Raw genomic sequence first — 26,622 nt, 5'->3', positions numbered from 1 at the left:
TCACAGTGCATCACCACCAATCCCTAATGGGGGCACCAAAGCCATCTCTTCAGGGTCTGAGAAACCTGGATCCTGAGCCATTGAGCTGGGTGGCTGAAGGGACATGCCCAGGGCTCAATGGAAGGCACCTGTCAAACCCTGCTGACCTTCCATCTTGGATCCAAAACCCTCATTGGCAGATGTTGGCATCACCCATTTAACAGTGTCTTGCCACACAGCTCTCTTTTCCCTGGACACTCATGTAAGTTCCAGACAATCACTGTCATTTCCTTCTTCTCACACAGGCACCGAGTCCTAAAAAGCCCATGGCTCTGCTGGACTAGTTTGAGAGTCTTCGTCTCACGTAAATTTACATTCTTTCAGACCTCCCACTCCATTTGGGTGTGTGTCCATCTAGACTTTTCTTGAAACTAGAGAAATGTGTGTGCCCTACAGTTTGGGGTGTATTTTAGTCATCTCACATCTTTCCCCACTGTTACCTCATCTTCACAGTCATTTTTAATGTCACCAAAATTTCCCGTTACGTGACCCTCAGAATCTGGGGCAGCTCAGAGTAATGATAAAAAGCAGGGGCCTTGGAGTCAGATGGCCTGTACCACACTGCAGCTGTGTGGCTCTGGGCAGCCGACCAAATCTCTTTGAGTCTCAGTTTCCATATTGACAGATGAGGATAACAAGACCTACACCTCGGTGAGTCTGGGGAAGATCACATACACACAACAACCATGACAGTGTCTCATGCGTGGCAAGCATGCCACCAATATGAAACATTATTGATAACAACTATCGACCACTAATACATGAGTATTTAGGTGACTTTCAACTTTTCAAATGCTAAACGCAATTCAGACGTTTATTTATACAGCCCTTTTCCATATTTTAGATGAGCTCCCTAAAGCAGAATCCTGGGAGGGGAATGAGCGTGTTACAAGGTGAAGGGCTTCTGGAAGCCGCCTCACATGCTGACAACACACATTCTCAGCCAATATACATTCTCAGTTGCAAACTTAAGAAAATGAACAAGCATCCCATCACTTTTAGGAGCCCCCCCACCCCACTTTCTGATGCACGGGGAAGAGGAATTTCAGCGGCCAAGGCTTCTTACCCACATCACCCTTCTGTCCCTCGTCGGAGATCCTCAAAAGGAGCTCCAGGTGGGAACTGCTGATGTCTGGCGCCACGATCTTGGCCAGCTGCCTCCACTGGGCCTCCTTCACCACAAACTCTGTGCCCACCTTGACTTTCAGAATGTTGAAAGCCTCTATCATTTTGTGACGCTTCAGGTATGCCAGTGTGCGAATCTCATTCTTGAAAAAACAGAAGTGTGTTTTTTTAAAAGGAAGATTCAAGAAAGTCTTGATTTTCCACCTTAAACATTTCAAGGCAATGGAAAAGTTCATCTGAGTGTGTCCTGGGGACCATGTGCATTTTTCTGGATGAGCAGAAGATACCCAAGTGTAAAGGCCTCAGCATGCTTGACAAAAAGTCCTCCAAGCCCCCACTCCTGGGTTTACAACAGCCTATCTTGTAAGAGTGACTCAGGAATTCACGCTACAGGAGGAAACTGCAAAGAGAGTCACCATGGTTCTGCTGATTCACAGGTACCAAACCCCTCCCCGGCTCCAGGGATGGGTAGCTAACCCCCACCTGCAGAAACAGGACTCAGCTTACCAAGTGCAAGTGAGGGAACCCAGGAAGGATAACCTGTGTGGTGAGAAACAGAGCACCAGGAGGCAGACAGGTCCAAACTCCGCGCTGCCCAGGAGGAAGGAAGATTCCAGAAAAGAAGAGAGGGAGAGAGACAGGGAGATGCAGGAGAGGGAGAAGACAGATCTACCATTAAGTCAATCAAGAAAGAGAGGCGGAGGGGGAAGAAATGCAGGGACGTGAAACCAGGCTAGAAGTGGTCAGAAGGAAGAGGTCCAGGGCAGGAGGGTCAGCGAGGGTTTGCCAGGAGCTGCCATCCGGCTTGACTGTGCACAGGGAGTCTTCCAGACAAGGAGAACCCCCCTCATGTTACAATCGGCCATGTCGATGCCCACCCCTACTGCTCCCTTTAAGCTGATTACATGGCTAGACCTTAAATTCTTTTTTTAAATTGAAGTAGAGTTGACTTACAATGTTGTGCTAGTTTCAGGTGTACAGCAAAGTGATTCAGTTTTACATATATATATATTCTTTTCCATTATAGTTTATTGCAAGATATTTAATAAAGTCCTCTGTGCCATACAGCAGGACCTTGTCGTTTATCTATTTTATATATAGTAGTTTGTATCTGCTAATATCAAACTCCTAACCAATCCCTGTCCCCCTTTCTCCTTCAGTAATCATAAGTTTGTTTTCTATGTCTGAGAGTCTGTTTCTGTTTTGTAAGTAAGTTCATTTGTATCACTTTTTTTTTTTTTTTTTTTTTTGCGGTACGCGGGCCTCTCACTGCTGTGGCCTCTCCTGTTGCGGAGCACAGGCTCCGGACGCGCAGGCTCAGCGGCCACGGCTCACGGGCCCAGCCGCCCCGCGGCATGTGGGATCTTCCCGGACCGGGGCACGAACCCACGTCCCCTGCATCGGCAGGCGGACTCTCAACCACTGCGCCACCAGGGAAGCCCTGTAACACATTTTAGATTCCACATATAAGCGATATCCTATGATATTTGTCTTTCTCTGTCTGGCTTACTTCACTGAGTATGGTCATCTCTAGGTCCATCCACGTTGCTAAAATGACATTATTTCATTCTCTTTTATGGCTGAGTGGTATTCCTTTGTACATATGTACCACATCGTCTTTACCCATTCATCTGTTGATGGACATTTAGGTGGCTTCCATGTCTTGGCTATTGTGAATAGTGCTGCTATGATCATGGGGTACACGTGTCCTTTTGAATTAGAGTTTTCTCTAGGTATATGCCCAGGAGAGGGATTGCCGGGTCGTATGGTAACTCTATTTTTAGTTTTTTATGGAACCTTCATACTGTTTTCCATAGTGGCTGCACCAGTTTACATTCCCAGCAGCAGTGTAGGAGGGCTCCCTTTTCTCCACACCCTCCAGCATTTGTTATTTATAGACCTTACATTCTTAATGGTACAGCTGTGTCTTCATCGCCTTTGACTCCTCAGAACTTTGGTGTTGGGCACAAAAAACACATTTAAGATACGCTTGCTGACTGATCCATGTGGCAGAAAATTAATTTTCGAGAAGTGTTAACTAAAAGAAACACTTCTTGGGGGAGGGGGAGCCACAGTTGTGTCCAGCGCACCAGACCCTCTGGGAATGCCTCTTCCTGCTCAGGAGGAGGGAGTCAGAGGAGGAGGGTTACTGGGAGGCCTGGCCTTGGGGTCGGGAGCAGCTGAGGTGCCCACAATGCACAGACTTCTCAGAGCCTGGACAGGCCAGACACCTTCAAAGGGAGGTTGGCCGAATCTCAGACTCAGCCTACCACCCACTTCTCCTTAGCTGCGAACATTTAAGTTCTCCCCGACTTTCTACTTGCGCCCTGGTGGGAACATCCCTAAGCAAAGAAAAATTCATAACAGAACCAAAAGGATCTAACTCAAAAGGCTATATCTCCCCTTAAAGAAAATGACCCTTGGATGAAATGTATCTCTGTGCAATTAGTTTTACAATCCTAGAAAATAGCCAATGAGAGGCGTGCTCAGGTGGGTGACAGTGGGGCCCGCAAGTGAGATGACCCAGGTATCCTGGCAGATTCCAGAAATAAAACATGCTGCGCCCCAAGCCCTCAGAAGCCTCTGCCCATGCAACACCTCCAGGAATTCTCCAGACATTAATCAAAGAAGAAGGCACCAGGGCAGAAACTATTGGCTTTAAGGTATTTTTGCTTCTGTTAGAGGTGGGGAAAGGAGCTTGGAGAATATCCCCAACCCCAATGATACACAAAACATTTCCAGGAGCCATGAACTATTAGATGCATTAAGAGTGACGAAGAATGGATAAAGAAGATGTGGTCCATATATACAATGGAATGTTACTCGGCCATAAAAAAGAACTAAATAATGCCATTTGCAGCAACATGGATGGACCTAGAGATTGTCCTACTGAGTGAAGTAAGTCAGAAAGAGCAGGACAAATATTGTATGATATCACTTATATGTGGAATGTTAAAAAATGGTACAAATGAACTTATTTATAAAACAGAAATAAAGTTACAGATGTAGAAAATAATCTTATGGTTACTGGGTGGAAGGGGGAAGGGATAAATTGGGAGATTGGGATTGACATATACACACTACTATATATACAATAGATAACTAATAAGAACCTACTGTATAGCACAGGGAACTCTATTCAATACTCTATAATGACCTATACGGGAAAAGAATCTAAAAAAGAGTGGATATATGTATATGTATAACTGATTCACTTTGCTGTACAGCAGAAAGTAACACAAAGTTGTAAATCAACTATACTCCAGTAAAAATTTAAAAAAATAAATAAAAGCGAGGAGCAAAACCAGGACCTCCTCCTGCACGTGAGGCTGGGACACACCGTCAGACCCATTGCAGACTGGCAAAGAACCGCCTGGCCCAGCAGAGGACAGCAAGGCACCAAACGAGCCTTCAGATTCACCAAAGCCAAAGGTAAATGGACACATTCAAATATTTGGCAAATGCATTTGCCAGCCTCCCTGCTACTGCACCCAGCCAGGCACCCTGACCCCCGGTTCATGCATGTTACCTTTAAGTGCTTCCTATAATTGTTGTAGACGACGGCCAGAAAGACGGACATGAAGATGTAGGTGTTGGTGATGACGTAGGTTATAAAGTACAGAGAATACCACCAATTGAACTCATAGGCAGGCATCCTAGAAGGAAATAATTATCTTTCATGGTTTCCCGGGCCCTGGGTCCACAGTGCATAGAAGGCTGACCGTAGGTGACATCCCACATGGACAATTCACATGCTCGAGGCACAGGAAAACATTCTCTGACTCTAACTCTCCCTCAAACTGTGCTATGGGGCCTCAAGGCCATAACCATCGTCAGTGCTAAAGAGCTCGCTCCAGACTGCCTTCTGAAATTCTTATTGCCTTAGAGAGGTGTCAACTTTCAAAGCAGGCAGGACCTTGGAGATCCCCCCATCCTTTCCTTCACAATGAGAAAATCAAAGCCCAGAAGGAGAGTCACTTGCCCAGAATTACAAAAAGAATCTGAACTATGGCCTGGAGTTATACTCAAGGCTCTTCAGGGACACCAGACTGCCTTGCTGGGGAGCAGATCATTTTCTGTCCACATTGGGACAATGAGAATGAAAGGCGCACCATTAATAATGGTGCCGGGACAAAAGGCATAAATGGGGATGCATGCTCACGCCACCTTTAATGGAAACTCGATTTTGTGCAGGAGGGGATGTTGAGGGGGGCAGCCTAATGTTTATGGGGAAGATCCAAGAAAACACAAGGAGGGCCAGGAACTTCACCTTGCTCACTTTTTGCCAGAGCCAGGCCCAAGAATGAGCAGGAACCCAGAACAAGTTGACGTGATGATCCTACACACAACTAGACAACAGAAAGCCCGCCCCTCTCCCACAGTGCAGTATGGGAGGAGATGGGGTTGACATTTGCAGTTAGAATTCTATCTACACTCTAGAACCCCAAGAGCTACCTACTCAGGGTAGCACTGGTAAATAATCTTACCTCCATGAACAAGGCAAATCCATAATATACAGGACATTAGGGGGAAAAAAACCCTAATGTTTTTCTCCTAAATAATGTCCACATGCGTGGAGAATTTTCTTTCCTGTTTCATTTAGCCAGAAAACCACCTCAATGCTTAGGAGAACAAGCCATGATTCCTTTACAAAAATGGCTTAGGCGTTTCAACTCAAGACTCAAAGAAGATTCCAGAATAGAAAGTGGGCTCAAATATTTAAGTTGTATCTCCAGAGATGTCTCCTGTTGCTTTCATTTTTTAAAACATTCATCTAAATTTAGTTTTCAATAAAGTGGGTAGGCTATCGTTAGTGCCAACACTTTGCACTCTTCAAAAAGTTTACAAGGGGGTGCTTCCCTCGTGGCGCAGTGGTTGGGAGTCCGCCTGCCGATGCAGGGGACGCGGGTTCGTGCACTGGTCCGAGAAGATCCCACATGCCGCGGAGCGGCTGCGCCGGTGAGCCATGGCCGCTGAGCCTGCGCGTCGGAGCCTGTGCTCCGCAACGGGAGAGGCCACAACAGTGAGAGGCTCGCGTACCACAAAAAAAACCAAAAAAAAAAAAAAAACTTTACAAGGGACTTCCCTGGCGGTCCAGTGGTTAAGACTCCGTGCTTCCACTGCAGGGGGCATGGGTTCGATCCCTGGTCAGGGAACCCCAGGGAACTAAGATCCTGCATGCTGCAGTGTGGCCAAAAAAAAAAAAAGGAAAAAAATAGTACACAAACATTTTACAGTGAATATGAATAAACAGAAAATCACTTTGTTTTTCTTACAGTTGCTTTTAAGAAAGTGAATTCTGTTACGGTAACAGATGCCCGTGAACATGAATTGGGGGCTCACGTACATGACATCGGGGCTGTTTGCGGTAGTGACCAGCACGTAGAGCTCAAATGCTATGTCCAGGATGTTGGTGAAGTAGGGCGATCCTTCCACTGTTCTGAGACCCCTAAAAAGGAACCAGCAACACAGAGTGAAAAAAACCCACAGACATAAATGAAGCTGCAGTTTCCGACACACTTTTCCCCTTTCGAGAACCCTCCTGGAGTGCCTGAACGAGGAAGATAGCATCTAGTGACCGATTCTGCCACGAACGGGCTGAACTCAGTCGTGGGAGAATTCTCAGGCAGAAACTTGCAGAGCAGCCTGCTCACCTATCCCCGAAAAGCTTCAAGGCCATGAGGGAGAATATCAACATGCTGAAGATGAACAAGAGGAAGACGTAGAGGATATCAGGCAGAGTGTTCCGGTTGCTTCGAAAAGCCCTTCGGATCTGTGAAGACAACATTTCATTTCGTTTACGGGCAATCAGCTAATTTTCTGCAAAAACAAAAACCACACACCCCCCTAGCAGATGCAAACGGGTATATCGAGAATGGATAAACCACAAGGTCCTACCGTATAGCACAGGGAACTATATTCAATATCCTGGGATAAACCACAGTGGAAAATAATATGAAAAAGAATGTATATATATATGTGTATAACTGAGTCGCTTTGCTGTACAGCAGTCATTAACACAACATTGTAATTCAACTATACTTCAGTAAAAAATAAGTTTAAAAAAACACGCCCTTTGGTATCCTAAATCATATCCTTACCTGACGACTTTCAGGGAAATTAATTAGGAAGACGCCTCAAGGCCCTTGACCATCGAACTCCGTGGATGTTAACAGCCTCCAGGGACCCATAGGTAATCAGATCAATCAAGGTCAGCTGTGAGAGACACGGGACAGAGGTGTTGGTGCTGCCAGAGGACAGAGGAAGTGACCGTGTGGATGCATGTTCACTGACCCAGAAGGACGGTCACGATACGTCATGGAAAAAGGCACGTTTCATGAACAGCATAATCTGGTTTCATAATAGAACGTTAGTAGCAGCTGTCGTTTGAGACTTTACTATGTGCCATGCCCTCTAATAAGCTTTCCATAGATTATTCCGTTTATCTCACCACACCCCTAAAGTGGGCACCATTCCTGGATGGAAATGCTTGAGGCACAGTGAGGGAGATCACGTGGCCCCGGACACACAGCCAATACGAGGGGCAGACCTGGGACTGGAACCCAGGTAGTCTGGCGTCAGAGCCCCAGCAGTTACCCACACATGGTTACCTACATGCACCCACACTATATTGTAGTTGACGTTAACTTCTCTTCAATTCTGCATATGAGATAGGTTTTCTAGCCTAGCAATGGGGTAGAAATATCTAGACTACAGAAAATTTTTATCATTCCTTATTAAGGTCAGTTTCTGATCCTGAGGACAGGCAAAAGAAGAAGGACCCAGTGCAGTTTAGAAAAATATAAGTTAAAAAAGAATAATCTACTGTCATCAAAAGTGTTAGCTCAGTCCCTTTGGTGTCAAGGCATAGAGGATTGAGAGAGAGCCAGCGCAGGGGAGAGAAAGGACAGAGACACAGAAAGATGCTGGTGCTGGCTGCTGCACTGCGTACCCACTGGAGGGAACCAGGGTGACTGTCCCAGGCCAGCATGGATGGACAGATCACCAAGGGTTATGGTATCTGAGGGGGCTTCCTGGAGAAGGCAGTCCCTGACGTAATCTTAAAGCAAAGAAGAAACTTTAAAAGGATAAAACTCAGAGAAGTCAAGAGCCATGGCAGGCAGACAGTAAAGGGACTCTCGGGAAGCAGAGGGTCCTGGGGGTGGGGGCAGAGGAGAGCAGAAAGTGACCAGACCCCAGACCGAGGGCAGGTGGCTTTGAGGGCCAGGCTAAAAAGCTAAGTCTTATTCCCAGGGCCTAGGGAATCCAGAAAGTCTTTCAAATAAGGGTGATGGAGGCAAAGGAGTGAGACCCCCCCCGGTAACAGATGCAGGACAGATCTGGACGGGGCACCCGTGTCTCCTCATCCAGTTCATTCCATACACCTTTACGGAGCGCCTCTTACGTGCAGGGTATTGTTCTAGCTCCAGAGAGAGAGCAAAGAGCTAGCTAAAGAGTGCCTGCCCTCGAGGGGTGCGTCCTCCAGCAGGAAAGAGCAGCATTGATGTTAAGTATGCTCTCTGGCAGGTGGCGGGACCTGCTCTGGAGAAAACCTAGGTGAGGCAAGGGGCTGAGGACGTACGGGGAGGGGCAACCGAGCAGCACAGGGAGGAAGGAGACCTGGGGGTGGGGAGGGACACAGAGCTTCAGCCGCGACGAGGACTTGGGCTTTTTTCTGATGGGATATGGGAAATCGCTGAATGATCTGAAGCAGGGAGCACGCTGACCGGCCTTAGGACTTGGGCTTGAAACGCACGTGTGAGCCCATCATCTTCTAGGCTGCACGCTGGGCGTCTTAGGAGGTGCGGAGGGACCTCCGACCCTGTCCTAGGAGGGGGCCGTGTAGCAAAAAGGGCCACAAAAGAGGTACCCGCTCCCCCGGACGAAGAGAAGGGGTGCCTTTTTCTATTTTATATACTCTTTATTGTTTGGATTTCTCTTTCTTCCAAAAATAACCTCTCCCTGCACTTTTTTTTTTTTTTTTTTTTTACAGTTTTCCCACCCATCTCATCCTCCACCTTCTTGTGTCAGGTAACACTGTTTTCTGGACTGAATCTAAGCTGTGGTCACAGGTCTCATCCCAGATTGAGTGTCCTTGCATTGGTTTTTTAATAATAGAAAGTGAAGATATTTCTAAAAAATAAGACCAGACAGATACTCTGTGTATTCTCGGCATTCAGCAGACGTGTGAAGGGAAGTCGAAAAAAAAAAAGAGAAAGGGCGAGAAAAGACAGTGGACATTCTGGGCCCAAGAGACACTGCACACAGAGGAAGAGCATGCAGGGCAGCAGGCAGCTCCGGCGGCTGGAGTGGAGGGGACCGCGTGAGGCACGTTTGCAGGATGGGTGGGTCGGAGGGCTCAACAGTCTGTGAGGCTCACAGAGTTTTTCTGAGCAAGGGAGGGTCGTGATCTGAGGTGTGCTTCTGAGAATTAACCCAGCAGTGGCATCTCAAATGCATGTATCAGGGATCTGAGGTTGAGGTGAGTATGGGAGTTCCTGAAAGGAGAGACAGGGCTCTGGACCACACTGTGAGAACAGAATGGCGTGCAGCAGAGAGATAACGCGCGGCCACATCAGACCACGGCAATGGTCCCAGTGGGGAGAGGGGGAAACGGTTCAAGAGGCATCCTGAGGGGGTTTGGGGAAGACGGGGATGAGAGAGAACGGAGGGAATCTTGACAAGGAGGACTTGGAGTGAGTGATGGGAGATAAAGCACCACAGACCGATGAAAAACAGCTATGGGAGTCGTGGGACGAAAAGGGTGGGTTTGGTCCCTTTGAGCTTGAGTTGAAACACTGATGGGGAAACAGGAAGTAGGTGGCCACAGAGTGAAGAAACTCAGAGGGGAAACCAGTATCAGCTACAGCCTGGGGACCCCTACCCACCAACTGTTCGTGGAAGCTCTGAGAATGGATGGCCCTCCAGGGAAAGAACATCAAGTAGAAAGAGCAGAGACGAGGACTCTGAGGGGGGTTAACTGGGAAGAACTGTGGTTCGGGCAGGCTGCCTGCTGTGCTGAGATGCTAATTATAAAGTACCCTCAGCTAATCACTGCCCGGGCCCCTCTCTCATCACAGCAGCATTTCAGAGCACATTACCCCTGCCTCACTTGGCATAACGTCATAGCATATGTCCTTCTAGATTTTTCTATGGATCTCTAACACTCCTTCCTCTTTTCTTTTAACAAAGATGTGCTCCAACTGTACTGTAACCTGCTCTTTTGGCTTAATGGACCATAAGCATGTCTCCTTGAGAATAGACACGTAGGTGCATTTAAGGCCATTTTAACAGATGTGGATGTACCAGGTTTTATTTATTTCCTATTGTCAGGAAATCCAGTTGTTTCCAATTTTCCAATACTATGAACAACTCAGCCATGACCAATCTTGTGGCTAAATCTTTGAACACATCCTTTTTTTCCTAAAGACCAAGTCCCAGGATTGGAAATCTGGGAGCAAGCACATGCACACCTAAGGCTTTTCGAAAAGAACTGCCAACCAGCCTTCCAGAAAGACCGCTTATTCCTCCCTCGAGTAGAGTGTGCCAGGTTCTGTTGTCAATCTTGGTAACATTGTTTTATAGGCAAACACAAGGTATTTTATTGCTGCTTTCATATGTAGTTTTTAAAGTTAAACATTTTTTCCTGGGCTTCCCTGGTGGCGCAGTGGTGGAGAGTCCGCCTGCCGATGCAGGGGACGCGGGTTCGTGCCCCGGTCCGGGAATGATCCCACATGCCGCGGAGCGGCTGGGCCCATGAGCCATGGCCGCTGAGCCTGCGCGTCCGGAGCCTGTGCTCCGCAACGGGAGAGGCCACAGCAGTGAGAGGCCCGCGTACTGCAAAAAAAAAAAAAAAAAAATTTTTTCATATATGCAATTATTTATGTCTTCTTTTATGAGATGCTTTCACTGATTTTGAGCACATTTTTTATTGCAGTTTCTGTCTCTTTTTTCTTTAATTTGGAAGTGCTCTTGATATGTTAAATAGTCACACTGTCACATTTTCCCTAATTTGTGCTTCAGTCATTGTGATACGCTGGCAGTTGTGCTGATGGTGTTTGCTGTACAAACATTGTCATTATTTCTTTTTTTTTTAATTTATTTAATTTATTTATTTTTGGCTGCATTGGGTCTTTGTCGCTGTGCGCGAGCTTTCTCTAGATGCGGCGAGCGGGGGCTACTCTTTGTTGTGGTGCGCGGGCTTCTCACTGCGGTGGCTTCTCTTGTTGCAGAGCATGGGCTCTAGGCACGCGGGCTTCAGTAGTTGTGGCACACGGGCTCAGTAGTTGTGGCTCGCCGGCTTAGTTGCTCCGCGGCATGTGGGATCTTCCCAGACCAGGGCTCGAACCCGTGTCCCCTGCATTGGCAGGCGGATTCTTAACCACTGCGCCTCCAGGGAAGCCCTGTCATTATTTCTTGAACCACCCCAAACCTACTGAGTTTCTCTTCATAGTTTTCTCTTCATAGTTTCTACCTTTGACCACAAACTCTCAAAGGCACTGTCATGAACACTCACCACTATGGTTACCACGATGCAGATGTTTTTCGTATCCTTCCAGAAAACCATCTGAGGAGTGACTTTCGCAAAGTGTACAAGTCTCCCAGAGAATGCAGTGAGACAGAGTACTTCTGCTATCGAGGTAGCCTGTGACAGAAGAGAGAGAGGGAGCCAGCGCCCTGCCGCTCAGCGGCATGGCTTAATTCTCTCTTACCACTCCGACCTCCGATCCCCCTGACACCACCCTGTGAGAATTAGCAACGTCCCTTAATTTTACTGAAAGTTGCAGCAAAATTCCTTGCTGGTTGGAATGGTTCCTTTTTCTTGAGAGGAAACCTGCCCTTGAACCACAAATCCCATGACCCAGCTGGCAGGGCTTCCTTGGGGTGGGGTCTGAATCAGCAGGCAGAGGAACCCCGGAAGGCATTTCCTCAGAAAATGAGGGGGGGCGTTCAGGGATGGCAGAAGCAGAGGCATCCACTATGCTCTCAAATTCCCCACATTCATACTCAGAATAGACACCTAGAAGTTCAGTTTCTCTAATAATAACGCTCCAAAGATGTGTTTCGAAATGCCAGGTCGTTCCTTAGACATCGCTGCCACTGCTGTGCCACTGCCTGTATGTGGTTGGTTAGAGGAGAGAACGGAGGCCCCTGGGCCCACTGCAAAGTCCTGACCATCTCCTCCGTGGGCTTCAGGGCATCAATTCCAAACTCCCCGCAGGCAGCTAGATTTGCAGGCTGTGTGTGCGGCCCATGCTTTGCCTGCGATTGCCAGGAGACAGTAAATCCTCCTGAACAAGAGCATTTTCCTCCATTCATGGGGAGAGGAGTATGGCAAAGTAGGACAAGATGGGGAAAGGGACGGTTTGGCTCAGGCGAGGAAGATGGAAAGGTCTGGGCTGAGGATGGAGGGAATGAACTTCCTAAGGGACAGGAGGAAGGGGCTGGGGCTGGGCCCTGAAAGCAGCAGGTGGCACAATTCCCCCATCCCCACCCCAGCCCTCATGAGGTCTGGGCTCCGATATAGGCTGCAGCTCCTTCAAACTTTCTAGCTCTCAGCCTGTTCACCTTTCAGGGGCTATTAAGACTCCCTGTCAAGGCCAGGCTTGCAAAAGGGCCTGGGGCAATCCCAGGACACCCTTGCTCAAGATAAGATTTTCTTGGTAATGCTGAATCTGGCCAAAGCTGCCCCCCCCCGCCGCCCCCACCATAATACATTGGATTTTAGAGGCTTGAAGTACAAACGCTGGCTGAAGGAACACTCTGGAACTCAGGCAGCCAAGCCCACGCTGCATGTGACCAATAACAAACAGAAAGGTGAGGACTCAGAGGGAGGCAATGGGCTGAGAAGAGACCCTGTGGACCTCTCACCCCGGCCAGTGCCATGGGGAGGGCAGGGGGGTAAGGGGGACCGACCCTGTCCAGGTTTGTGAATGCACAGCTCTGCTTCTGCAGACTTGGTGTTTGTTTCAAAAGTCACTGGGCTAAAAGTTTTCTACCCAGAGACTTCATTAATCGGGACATCTTCATCAAACGGATGTGTGGAAGACCGCCATCTCTGATCCCCCAAAGAACCACGCTTCTGGTTTTCACCCCCTTGTGCAGTGTCCTCCCCTGTTGACTCAGGGCTCGGGCATGTGATGGGCTTTGGCTTTGGGACATCAGCAAGTGTGGTGTGTGAGGAGGTAGATGGTGCTTGCTCCCTGGGATGCTCTTTCTTGGACCCCACCCACCCACTGGGAGAAGCCCAGGCCATGTGGAGTGGCCGTGTGGAGGGGAGCACAGCTCCAGCCAGGTGAGCTCCCAGCTGCCAGCCAGACATCTACCACCCTAGCCAACATGAAAATCTGCCCAGTTGAGCCCAGTCACCTGCAGAATCATGGGAGATAATAAAAGGCTGTTCTTTAAGGCAAGAGGTCAAGGAACTCTATCTGTCAAAGGACCAGACAGTAATATTTTACGCTCTGCAAGTCATATAGTCTCTGACACGACTACTCTGAGAGGCAAGAGCCGTTGAGTCAAGAATTAATGTGAGCAGGTCATCAACTTATTACTTAGACTCATCTGGAGTAGCTGGGTAATTTCATGTATTACTTAAAAGCACCTGTAAATAATGATTTATGACTATGAAAAAAGCTGGAAATGTGGCAAGTACAAGTCATATATTACACTATATTATGACATTGTCTACCCAGCGTTAGATAAATACGCTTTTAAAACATCACTTGTCTGTCCAGTTTGTCCCTGTAGGCACAGAAGACCAAAAACTGCCACTCCCTTGCCAATGCCTACTGATGAAAGCATCAGCTCGGCGAGTAGGCAGAATTCTTCCAACCTCCCCAGCAAGAAAAATAAAACCAAATCCATACTTATTGAAACTTGAGGGGAAAAAAAGGAAGAGGCATGGGACCCAACTCATCTCTCACAAAGTCTGGTTAGCCATTCTGTGCTGAATGCTTACCAAGAAAGGCAGCGGGAACAGGGCCGGTTCCTCAAAGAGGGCAAGAGCGAGGTCCCCCCAAATGAAGAAGTAGGTGGCCGCCCGCATTGTCCAGTGGTTATAGAAATGGTAAAGTCTGGAGCAGAGAAGAATTAAAGAAGGTTATAAACAACGAGCAGGAGTTAAACAGCACCCCCAAATCCCATCAGAAGAAGCGTAGTGGGAGGTAAAACACAAAGTCCCCTCTCTGGCCACCTTTCCTTTCAATTCTAGAGAGTGAGGGGTAGCATTCAATTGAGCGCACACTATAAAACGCTAACAGAAAAAATCAGGGATATGATCATATCTCAAAGCACATTCTCTTAACAGTCTCCAGCTAGGATCAGCACGCTCCCCGTGGGTAGGTGGTGACCCTAGGACGTACTTTTAGAGGACTGATGTAGAACAAACCCGCATTAGAGTGACCTGTTATTACGTGCCACAGGAGCCTAACCGATTTCTAATGTGCTTCAGCCTATCAGGGCATGGTGGACTCAGAGAGATCTCGCGGTCACACGGGTCTCTTCCCATCAGGGCGACAGTGCCCCAGCATCCAGGCGTGAGGTATTCACTGCGGCCTTTCAGGCACTGACACTCAGTCCTGATGATAAGAATTTTTTTTTTTCTTATCTTGAGCCATATCTTTGGTTTTAGTTCAACCCCTAGGGGGTTAGGGAGAAAAAGCTGAATTCCCATGAAAAGAACAAACGTGTAAGTCGCGTCAAAAGGCAACAGAAAGGAAAAGGACAAGTCTTCTTTTCATTTAGGCACCTCTAAGTGGACAACTATATCTAGGAGGGAAAGATGATGACATGTTTTTAATTTGGATGCTTTATCTCCTGTCCTGGGTGTTATTTACTCATTTATCTGTTCTTAGTATATCTGTTGAATGCTTCCCTACCTGTGAGGTACCATGCCATTAGAACCAAAAAAAAAAAAAAGGATAGGATTTACCCAACTCTGTGTGTCATACCCTATATACTTCTCAAAATATTTGTGGAAACAATGCCTTCAGTTTGGGTTCAACTTCAAGCATATGAAGCACTAAAGGAGAGGTGATTCTAGGGGATAGTTTAACACTTTAATTACCTGACAGCCTGAGGAGATGTTTCAAATGGAACGTTTCTGTTGAACTGAGCGTCAGAAACATAGGCAGCTGCCAGGAGAAGGTCCTCATTGGGAGAAAGTAAGGGGAGAACAACAGTCAGAGTCGGAAAAGATACTTTGCTTTTTCGTTGATAAGTATTTATTGAGTATAAAAGGAAACTCCTCTTCACCTCTCCCCTGGTCCCCACTCTCGCCAGACAGAACCAGCATTAATGGTACTGTATGTTCACCTCCAGATGTTTTTCTGAGCAATGAGAGTCCTGCAGTGGGGCTGAGGCACAGGCATGCTTAACTTTCCTGAATTTAAATGTAGGTTCTCAGAGGAGGAAACGAAAACAAGAAAGCACTGAACAGGATATATACACGTACTTAAATGGTGAATTTATACATACATATATAGGGCTATATACACAAATTATATATATATATATATACACACACATATATATAAACATAAAATTATATTTAGGCTACTTGATAGTTGGTTAGAGGGATTTTCAAATTTAATTTTGACAAGTAAATTATTGCCTTTCTTGACAATTTTTGAACTTAACTCCTTCTCAAGGTATGACCTCATTCTATACATACACATAATTTTAAAAGAATAAAATTGTTTTCATATGACACAAAGCTTATTTTTTCACTCAATATATTCTGGACTTTTTTTTCATGACAATACTTATAGATCTAACCCATCCTTTTTAACAAATGCCTCTTCTTTTAGGTAGTTTCCCTTTTTCAATATATTTTGAACACAATTATATTGAATATTTTAATATATATTTATTACACACACGTACTTTTGTACCATAGGAGTGTTTCTGTAGGATAGAGTATAACTTGTGGATGGAAGGTATGTCATTTTCTATTTTGATAGGTACGACCAAATTGTCTACCCCAAAGTTACGCATTTTATACGCCTCAAAATAGCACATGAGGGCTTCCCTGGTGGCGCAGTGGTTGAGAGTCCACCTGCCGATGGAGGGGACACGGGGTCGTGCTCTGGTCCGAGAGGATCCCACATGCCGTAGAGCAGCTGGGCCCGTGAGCCATGGCCACTGAGCCTGCGCATCCGGAGCCTGTGCTCCGCAACGGGAGCGGCCACAACAGTGAGAGGCCCACGTACCAAAAAAAAAAAAAAAAAAGCACATGAATATACATGTTTTCCTACTTTTCGCCAACATTAATATGATTTTAAATGGTTGATAACATCCAATCAACCAAAGGGGCATCTTGAGATTTAGTTTAATTTGTCCATGACCCGTACAGCTAAGCCCCGTTGGTGATGGCTCACACTTCTGATTCTATATAAATTAGATAAAGAATACATACAAACAGACTAGCTATTTAGACCTCCTTATGTACTTCAGAAGTAAACACAACCTGATTATCCAACTGATTACCGGCGTTACCTCCTCAAAATAGAGGACATCTTCCTGCCTGGACTGGTATGGAAATCTCTTACTGGTCAAGAAAGTTAATTTTGAAAATGCATGAAGTATTCAGAGAGGTCAAAAGATTCCAAATTTTATATTTAATTTCCATATCAAACACACATAGTAGATATTTGTACACATAGTAGAACTGTGTTTCCTAAATTTATTTCATATTGCAACACTTTAAAAAATAAGTTCTATTGCATTAAAAACACAAACATTCGTTATTATGTCTTTTTAATAGACATTTCACCAAAGACATAAGGATAGTAAATAAGCACATGAAAAGGTGCTCAACATCTTTAGTCATTAGGAAAAAGCAAATTTAAGCCACAATGAGATACTACTACATACCCACTGGAATGGCTAAAAATAAACACTGACCACACCAAGTGTTGACAAGGTTGTGGAGCAACTAAAACTCTTGTTGGTAGGGCTGGAAAACAGTGCATTTACTTTGGAAAACAGTTTGGTGCTTTCTTGGCCATTCCACTCCTAAGTATTTACCAAAGAGAAAGAAAGCATATGTCCACACAAAGACTTGTACATCCAGCCCAAGAATGTGGCTTATGTTAGACATGCCATTCCAAAGTTGCACTGGTATACAAATGTTCATAGCAGCTTAATAGCCAAATACTGGAAACAACCATAATGCTCTACAAACAGGTGAATGGATAAACAAAATGTGATATATCTGTACCAGGGAATATTACTCAGGAATTAAAAGGAATGAATTACTGATAAACATAACAAAATGGATGAATCTCAAAATAATTGTGCTGAGTGAAAGAGGCCAACCCCTCCCCCTCAAAAAGAGTACCTACTATATGAGTCTATCTATATAAAATTCTAGAAAATGCAAACCAATCTATAGTTCCAGAAACCAGATCCGTTGCCTGGGGATGGGGCACTTGGGACAGAGAGATGAGGCATGAAGAAACTTTTGGGGGTGATGGATACATTCATCACCTTGAATGTCATGTTAATATCACAAGTGTATTTATACACCAAGGCTCATCAAACTATAGACTTTAAATGTGTGGTTTAGTACATATCAATTATAGCTTAATAAAGCTTTAAAAATTGCCCTCCAAAAAAGATAACGGTTTGCATTAAAAACTGATGTGGAACAATAACCCCACAGGTGAATTAACTGCTGTAAGAACCCATCACCCTCTGGTTCATGTGCATTCTCAGGGCAATTCTTAAGGGCAGTTTATTAAAACCGAAGAAGCATCATGTAAATGTGTTAAACACTTATCACACATTTTCTTTTACATATTTACAAAAATATTTTAGAAATATAGTAGAAAATCTAATATCAATTATTTTTCCATGGAACATCTTGAACATTGAGGAACACCAGAGTTCCCCAGGATATGCTTAGAAATCTATTTTAGGTATAAAATGCCTAGCATCAGCAAGAGTTGATTTTTTTTTTAATGAACACATGTTAATTTTAAGAAAGTTTCATTAAGCCTCAAAAAGATCATACTGGGACAGCAAAGAATTCTGATATCAAAGTTTTTTAAAAGGAATATTTAAAGCAAAATGTCTCAAAGGCACTACGGTTCCCAATTTTAAAAGATGACGAGGGGATTCCCTGCCAGTCCAGTGGTTAGGACTCCTGCTTTCACTGCCGAGGGCACACGGGTTCGATCACTGGTCAGGGAACTAAGATCCCATAAGGCGCATGGTGCAGCCAGAAAACAAAAAAAGCAAAAAAAAATATGATGGTACTAATATCTACCCCCAAAGATGGGTATAACAGACCCAGCAAAACAGTTTGTCCACAAACACGAACAGGAAAAACATGCTCACCAGCAATCCCTCAGCCAGCCGGGCCCTGGGGGTTACCTCCCTCAGACCCCACCCAGACTCCCGGCATTGAATCTACAAGCACCACGGCACCCCATCCAATTGCCCCCTTGCCGGCTGAACTTATGCCTGTCATGTTTAAATACACTGACACTTTCATAATAGCTAACTTACCTTTACAGTAACGTTTCAAAGTGTTCCCATTCTTAACTGCTATTACGTTTCTGACAGTCTGTCTCCTTTTAAGATCTCATCTGCTCTAACTTCTGGTTCTTCTTGTCTTCCCTCCCTCCATCCCACTTGTGTACAACTTCTAAGTCTCCTACCCATTTTTGCTTGGGAAGAAGTACTCTCAACAGGCAAACTTATGGTAAATGAGCATTCTCACTTGTATTAAGGCCATTTGTATCTTCCCATAAAATGAATTTTTTTCATCCACCCCAAGAATGTGGCTTATGTTAGACATGCCGTTCCAAAACTGCACGTACTTTTCAAGTTTACATGAGAACCACTGCCCATGTCTACCATGAAAATGGCAAAGACCGGATATCAGGCGTTTCCCCAGATGCAGCGGATAAGTGGCTTCGTACTTCAAAACAGCAGCCCCACCCTAGGGGAGGCCCTGCTGACCCCCTGGACAGTAGATCTCACCTCTGAGGCAGAATACAATCACCTTCAGACGTTTTGCTTGTAAAGATCCTGTTGCCCAGACCAGTTGCATCAGAATCTCTGGGAGGTGGGACCCAGGATTGAATTTTTAAAGTTCCCGGGTGATTGCAACGTGCAGTCAAGATTGAAACATCACTGGTCTAAACATGGCCATTTTACGACTGCTTCTCATAGGTTTTGTATTTTCTTGGCACCCTGACAATACTTGACTTCTCCTGATTTTCTTTCTCTCCTTTTCTCAGGGCCGTGACATTTCCTTTCCGCTCCCCAAGACTTAAAAACGTATTTAAGATGTTTGTGTTTTCTCCTCCCACCCTCCCCACTTTGTATGCCTTCAGTCTGAGGAAGGTGAATAACTTAAATCCCTCTGGGTGAGAGGGATTTAAGAGGGAGGGAAAAATGGATTCCAGAAGCTCTGGCGGACAGCAATGAAGTGTAGGATACCTTTAAATCAGGCAACAGGAACCTTGACAAAACTGAAGTTGTTGATAGAAGTGCTTTGCAAAAAGCCAATATGACTTGCTTAGATATAGAAGAAAATTAACATAAGGTAAAGAGAAGTTACCATAAATTTCAAGTAAAAAAACTCTTCCCTGTCTCAGTTTTTCCCTGTGTCATTACAAGCACTATACCTTCTGTCTGTCTGTCTGTCTCTGCCTCCCTCTTTCCTCCCATAGGTTATGGGCACTCTGATGTCCAGAATGCAGTAGGTTATTGCTTTCCCATGCACCCCCATTCAAAAGCTTCAGGAGACTTCTCTTTGCCTGGAGTGCCCACGGAATCAGATGTCAACCCCCTGGCTTAGCACTTAGGGGCCTCACAATCTCCCCTCTGTCTTGGATCCCTCACTTTCCCTGCAGGAACCCCCTTCTCTGGCCCAGATTGGTGGACTGACTATCCCACTCCCACACCTGATCCCTTGCTCGCCTAAAACCAGGAACATCCTTTCCATTTCCATGCATGGGGACCCATCTCAAATTTCACTCTCTCCACGAGGGCTGCCCATACCAGCAGCTTCCATTTCCATATGGGAAGACCGGCCAAGGGAAGCTTGTGAAGTATATGGTGAGCATTCCACACAAGGAAATGGCTGAGGGTAAGCTGGGCACGGCAGCTGAGGCAGGAAGCGTGAGAAAATAGGGCGCCACTCGGTGTGGGTATAAGCACTTCATGTCCCTCTGTGCAGAAAGCGACAACCTCCCGGCCAAGGGCAGCCTGAACATGTGTTTTCTTTGGCCCAGAGAGCGCTTTCTGGATGCTGGCTACTGAGTCAAATTTTTTTAAAACTGGAGCAGACACAAAAATGTGAACTTCTGGTTTCTCTTCAAAAGATCATAACATCTGGCCATGTTGGCTTGTATTGCAGTAAGTTTTTGCAATGCACCCTGATACTCAGTCTCCTGAGCAAACGCTTATTATTTTCCCTAATTCTGTGGGTCAGCCGGGAAGTCGTTCTGGTCCAGGCCAACTTAGCTGGTCTCTATGGTCATCTGGGGCTAGATGGTCTGGAACAGCTGCACTCACACATCTTGGCCATGTGCATCACACAGTCCCAAGAGCCCCAAAACAGGGTGATCTAAGAGTTGGATGAACAGGTTTAAGAATAAGAACATTCAAAAAGAAGCACAGGAAGTATCAAGAGGTGATCACATACAGTCACAAAGAAACAGCACAGGGCACCGGCTCTCAGCCCTGGCTGCACTTTCAATCCTTGGTAGCTTTAAAATTGCTGTTGCCTGGTCCACACCCAGACCAATTAAATCAGAATCTCAGGGTAGCTACATTTCTAAAAGCAGGTAATTCTGACCAACAGTAAGGCTAAGAATCACTAGCATTGGATTATTTCTTTTTCAAAGCTGAAAGCGTTGGTCAAAGTACCAGAATGGGTGGCCATCTTAGTAGCAGCCAAAAGAAACTCCAGGCAGAAAAGGGTTCTAAAAAAGCTGCTTGAAAGGAGAGGGTGGAAATGCATTTCAGGTGACTAGGCAGTTTCTTATGAAGTGACCCCAAACTAACTTTTAAAAAGGTTAGCCAGGTCATACTGGCTACCCAGTGTCTGAGGTCAGAGCTTCAGTTTAGTGACTCAATTATCACTGCTCTGCTGAGAACTACCCGTTGGTACCAGGCTCTTCACCTGTTATGCCTGCTCCCCTGGGGGAGGTCTTTGAAAGATACTGAGACATAAATAGCTGGCCCTTGCAGGCATGCATTAAGCCAATGCCTCACACAGGACTCAGCCAGGACTCTCGGCTGTTTTCAGACCTCGCATTTCTTGAGGTCTCAAATTATTAGTTTTTTACATTCTTCTCTTATTTTGAGAAAGAAGCATTAAGTACACACACACAGAGAGAGATGGACAGTCTCAAGCTAAAAAAGATTTTCTTGCCATAGAAGATGGGTGATCACTGTCAGTTCCATCATTTTGCAGAATGAGGGGAGCAAGACCTGGGTTGGGTCAGAGCTGGGGACCAAGAATCCTTTCCCTTCTCTCCTTGAACTGCTCTGCCCTGCTTGTTCCCTTAAGGGACGGGGACATGGTAGAATCCACCTGTTGGAAGTGGCCAAGTCCCTTTGGGATGCCAGCAGGCCAGGCAGCAATGACCGGGGCAGGGCTTTTACACCCCACCTGCCCTGTGGACCGTCCCGAGCAGGCTGCAGGGGCCATAATGGCACAGCAGCCCAGAGCTGAAGGGGCCACTCAAGGAGAGGAAGACAGAGCTAAAACACCCTTCAGCTCCCACCCCCTAGCACAACCAAAGGAAATGCAGCACACATGAAAAGCCTACGTGTGCCAGGCACCGTGTCCTGGGCCTGAGGGACACGGTCTTCGAGACTCCTCCGAGATGGGAGTGATTTATCATCGCCAGAGGCTTTCAGCGTCTTGCAATTCACAGCTAAAATTTCCTGAATCAGAGCCGAGGCTCTTTCCATTGGAGCCTTGCCTCCCTCTCCACTCTCTGAGTTCTTATCCAGCGAAAGGGAACAACCCAACAAGGCCTCTTGAAAACCCCAAGCCTTCCAAAGCTCAGGCTGTCGGAGGGAAGGCAGAGCTGAGCGACTTGTGTAGCGCATCTGCTTGGCCCGCAGGGATCGTTAGAGCCAAGGCTGCATCAACTCTCCCAGCGCCACATTCTGCAGCCTTCTTCCCGGGCGTTTCCCTGCAGCGAGACCCTCGCTTGTTTTCCTGCCGCCATGGAGCGCCGTGCGGCGGGCACGGGCCACCCAGACCCGGAGGCGCGCCACACGGGGACAGGACCCCCAACACGCAGCCCGGGCCCCGATTCCGGCTTGGCCCCCGTCCGGGGGAGGCGGCTCCGGGCGGGCCTCTGGGTGCAGGCTTGACAGCTCCCGTAACGACCCTAACGTGCGGGGTTGCGGCCTGGGGCAGGGCGCCTCTGCGCTCCAGCGGCGTTGCGCTTCCCGCACCCGGAGCGCCCAGAGGACCGGGGGGACCCAGAGAACTGAGGAAGCCCGGGGGCGGAGGGGCTCCGCACCCGCATCCCCGCCCCGGGGCCCTCGTTCCCCCAGCCGGCGCTGGCTGGGCCCGGGGTCGCTCTCCACCCAGGAGTCCCGGGGACGGTGGGCGCGGAGCCGGGGTACTCTGCCGTCGGCGCGCGGCAACCAGCCCTCCGGGCGCCCTTACCTCCTGGGCCGGCGGCTCCTCGAGGGACGACGGGTGTGGGCGATCCAGCCCAGCGTCTCGGTGGGCCCCGGGCATCGCGGCGGCGGCGCGCGGAGCGGGAATGGGGGAGCGTTGGGGCCGCGGGCAGCGGACTCTGCCCTCGGGCGGCAGCAGGCCCGGGCTCGGCGCGCTCCGCTCGGCCCTTCACGTGACCGCGGTGGGGCCCCGCGGACGGAGGACTCGGGGCGGGCGCGGCGGGTCCCGGGCTCTGGGCCCTTCCCCCCCGGCCTCCGGGTTCTTGCTGGAGCCGGGGGCGGGGACTTGGTCCAGCCGCGGTCGGGGGCGGGACGCGGATCCGGGGTGCCCGAGGCGCAGGGGGTTAGAGGCCAAGCTGGCAAAGGGTCCCAGCCGTGTGCCCCGGGCGTGTCACTGAGCCCGGGTTTCTGTATCAATAAAATAGGAACAAGACCGTCCTCCCAGGGTTGTTTCGAGAATTAAATGAGTTAATATATTTAGTGGCTGCCACTGGCAGGTGCCCAGTAAATGATGGTTTCCTCCCAGTCCTAGTAGAACCCCTTGGAGAGCTGGGTGTGGACCCAGAGAGAAGACACCTGGCGCAGATGCCTCCGGGGAGGGGCTTGCAAACCCTCCTCCCTTCCCCCAGTCCCAGCCTGGACAGGAACTTGGGGTTACAGAGCTGCTGAATTTTTGAAAGAAAGCAGAAATCTAGATTTTCATGAGGATGTTCCTGATTTTTATTAATGTTGGTCATGAATTTAAAATGATGATAATAAACACTTGCAAGCCAGTTCTCAGATGGGCTTTGGCCTGGAGGGCAGGTGGTCCTCAGCTCCTGTACCAACGAGCTTCACTGACACCTCCCAGAGGACGAAGAAGCCAGGCAGGGCGGGGACTGGCCCTGGTCACCGAACAGGAGGCATGGTGTCCCTCTGGGTTCATTAGAACCCTGTGCTTTGTTCTGTTGGATGCCAAGGTCCAGGTCCAGCACTGTGGCAGGCAGAATTATCTCCCCTGCCCCCCCCAAAAAAATTCCACATCCTAACCCCCAGGATTGTGAATCTGCTACTTTATTCCTCTACAGAGACTTTACAGCTGTAATTCAGGTTACTAATGAGTTGACCTTAAAAGAGTGATTATCCTGGATGATCTAAATTGACCCAGTGAAATCACATGAGCCCTTACAAGTAGACGAGGAAGGCTTTCCCTGGTGGCGCAGTGGTTGCGAGTCCGCCTGCTAATGCAGGAGACACGGGTTTGAGCCCTGGTCTGGGAAGATCCCTACATGCTGCGGAGCAACTGGGCCAGTAAGCCACAACTACTGAGCCTGCGCATCTGGAGCCTGTGCTCTGCAACAAGAGAGGCCGCGAGAGTGAGAGGCCCGTGCACCGCGATGAAGAGTGGCCCCTGCTTGCCGCAACTAGAGAAAGCCCTCACACAGAAACGAAGACACAACACAGCCATAAATAAATAAATAAAAATTAAAAAAAAAAAAGAAGAGGAAGGCAGAAGGGGTGGTGAGAGATGAAACTCCGGGAAGGACTCAGTGTGCCTAGTGGGAATGCTACTGCCTTGAAGACGAGGGGAACTACAAGGAACTGAATCTGCTATCAAACTGAATCTGTCATCAGTTTGAATGAGCCTGGAAGGGAATTCTTCCCAGAGCCTCCAGAAGAGAACACAGTGCCTTTATTTCAGCGGTTTGAGACTCAGAGCATAGACTCAGAGCTAAATGGATGTTCGTTTAAGCCCCTAAGTTTGTGGCACTTGGTTACACGGCAAGAGAAAATGAATACAGGACACTGGCCTTTCAATGCCAGATTCAAGTTCTTGCAGTGAGGCTGGCCTACAACGAGAAGGTCAGGTGGCCCCAGTTCCTTAGTAGGCATGCCAGGCATTGCATTTGCCACCATCCACCTCCTCTGGTTGTTCCCTCTCAATTCCAACATCACACCCTCTGGGAGGCCCTTCCTCAACTTCTCCCAGCCAGTGGATCACTCCCTCTTTGTGGCCCCACGCTCTTCATGAAAACAACCACATGGTACCTCAGTTCCTCTATTTATACATGCTGTCCTGCCCCACTGGGCCACAAGCACCTGGCAGAGGTGAGGCAGGAAACCTTCATCTTTGAATCCCCAGCTCCTAGCACAGAGCAAGCACGTGGTAGGTACATGAAATCCAAAAGCAGAGTTCATACGAGCTTGTAGCCAGTGACCCATGTCTACAGGGTGTCTGAAATAATTACTTCTTATAACTGTTTATTGTGTGGATTACCCTAAAGCTCTCTGCATGTTCTTGAGAAAAGACAATGATTCTATTTCTATCCAAAGTCGTGACTTACGGAATGGTTGTTTCACAGTGGGGTCTTTTCAAATGGCTTTTCTTCGATACAGTGTAAATGTGTGCATTGTAAAGAGTAGAAACAGCTAATCAAAGATAATCGTGGTCAGTGAGTTTAGGTGAGCATCCTTCTCCACATCTCTCTACCTGCTCACACTTTAACACACATGTATGCAGCTCTGTGCAAATGAGATTATATCCCACCCTGCAGACGCTGCTGACCTTGACCTTCTATCTACATCCTTCCTACCCAGGAACCCAGAATCAGGCCAGGCCTCCACCCATCTCTCACTAGAGGATAATTCTGTCTGGTTTAGGCGAATCCAAACGGGGTGTTTTCCTGGCAACAGTTACCAAGGAGAGTATGCGACTTAAGGTAGCTCAACCTGACTGAAAAGAAGCAATGGGCTTAAGAAGAAAGGTTTCTTTTTCTCTCTCCCCTCCCCTTCTCCTATAAATGTAAAAACCCAAAAGACATGTATTCCTAATGGCCCCTGGCAACGATCTTGCAGCCAGCCTTGGGTAAGGATGATTCTGAGGATGGCAGAGCAGAGAGATGCAAATATCCAGGTCACTGAGGGCCTTGGGAGGAGGCTCCTTTTTGGTACTTCCATCCTTAGAACTGTCTAACCTTTGCACTGAGAATTATGTGAGGTATATTATAGGACTCAGGAGACAGAATGTGGTAGATCTGTATGGCTGACAGGAAAAAATCTGCAACATAGTACATGGTGGTAGTACCCTGCATGGAGTTTGATGTCTTTCGTATACATTTTTTAAAGGATGCACATAACTATATTTTCTGATAAATAAATATCTGGAAGGATAATCAGCGTTTACCTTCGAGCACACAGCTGAAACAACAAGGGGTAGAAACATGAAGGGAGAGGGACTTTTTCCTCTTATTTTATACTTTTTTATAAGGTTTCATTTTTCACTGTATTTCTATCTTACTTTTATGTGTTCACGCATGGTAAGATCAACAGGGATGTGGGATGGAATTTAATCAGCAATTTTGTCTGTTTCATGAAAAAAATATTTTCTGTAATGGAAAAAATTACAACTCTGGTCCTTATGTCTGAAAACGCCTGTTCCTGGCAGCGTCTCTGCTGGTGGGGACAACACACCTCCGCAGGGTGAGAAGGAATCCGATTTAGAAAGCACAACCTTTAGAGGCCAGTTAACACAAAGCACACCCTATTACAACCCTTTGAGGTACAGTATTGGTTTGCTAGGGTGGCCGTAACAAAGTGCTACAGACTGAGGGGCTTAAACAACAGAAATCTGTTTTCTCACAGTCCTGGAAGCTAGAAGTTCAAGCTCAAGGTGTTGGCAGGTTGGTTTCTTCGGAGGCCTCTCCCTTTGGCTTGTAGATGGATGTCTTCTTCTCCGTGTGTCTTCACATAGGTTTCCCTCTGTGCATGTCCGTGTCCAAGCTTCCCTTTCTTATAAGGACACCAGTGGTTACT

The 26,622-nt window shown here is 47.2% G+C and overlaps 1 protein-coding gene across 1 annotated transcript in view; it reads right to left on the bottom strand.

Moving 5' to 3' along the window:
• The window catches only part of LOC111187490 (two pore channel protein 2-like), a 42,551-nt gene extending 19,395 nt beyond the window's left edge, over positions 1-23,156 (bottom strand). Inside the window, 10 exon segments of the mRNA XM_089922784.1 lie at positions 1,106-1,307; positions 4,694-4,820; positions 6,512-6,613; positions 6,819-6,937; positions 7,266-7,299; positions 7,301-7,380; positions 11,681-11,809; positions 14,126-14,240; positions 15,233-15,315; positions 22,811-23,156. Coding sequence (XP_089778910.1) covers positions 1,106-1,307; positions 4,694-4,820; positions 6,512-6,613; positions 6,819-6,937; positions 7,266-7,299; positions 7,301-7,380; positions 11,681-11,809; positions 14,126-14,240; positions 15,233-15,315; positions 22,811-22,891 — 1,072 coding nt within the window. The 5' untranslated portion in view covers positions 22,892-23,156.
• Positions 23,157-26,622: the final 3,466 nt, after the last annotated feature.

Source organism: Delphinapterus leucas, chromosome 13 (assembly GCF_059928025.1).
Source record: "Delphinapterus leucas isolate spDelLeu-1000000601 "Yukka" chromosome 13, BTC_Dleu_Yukka2, whole genome shotgun sequence".
Lineage (NCBI taxonomy): Eukaryota > Metazoa > Chordata > Mammalia > Artiodactyla > Monodontidae > Delphinapterus > Delphinapterus leucas.
This window is presented reverse-complemented; position numbering and strand designations above follow the sequence as displayed.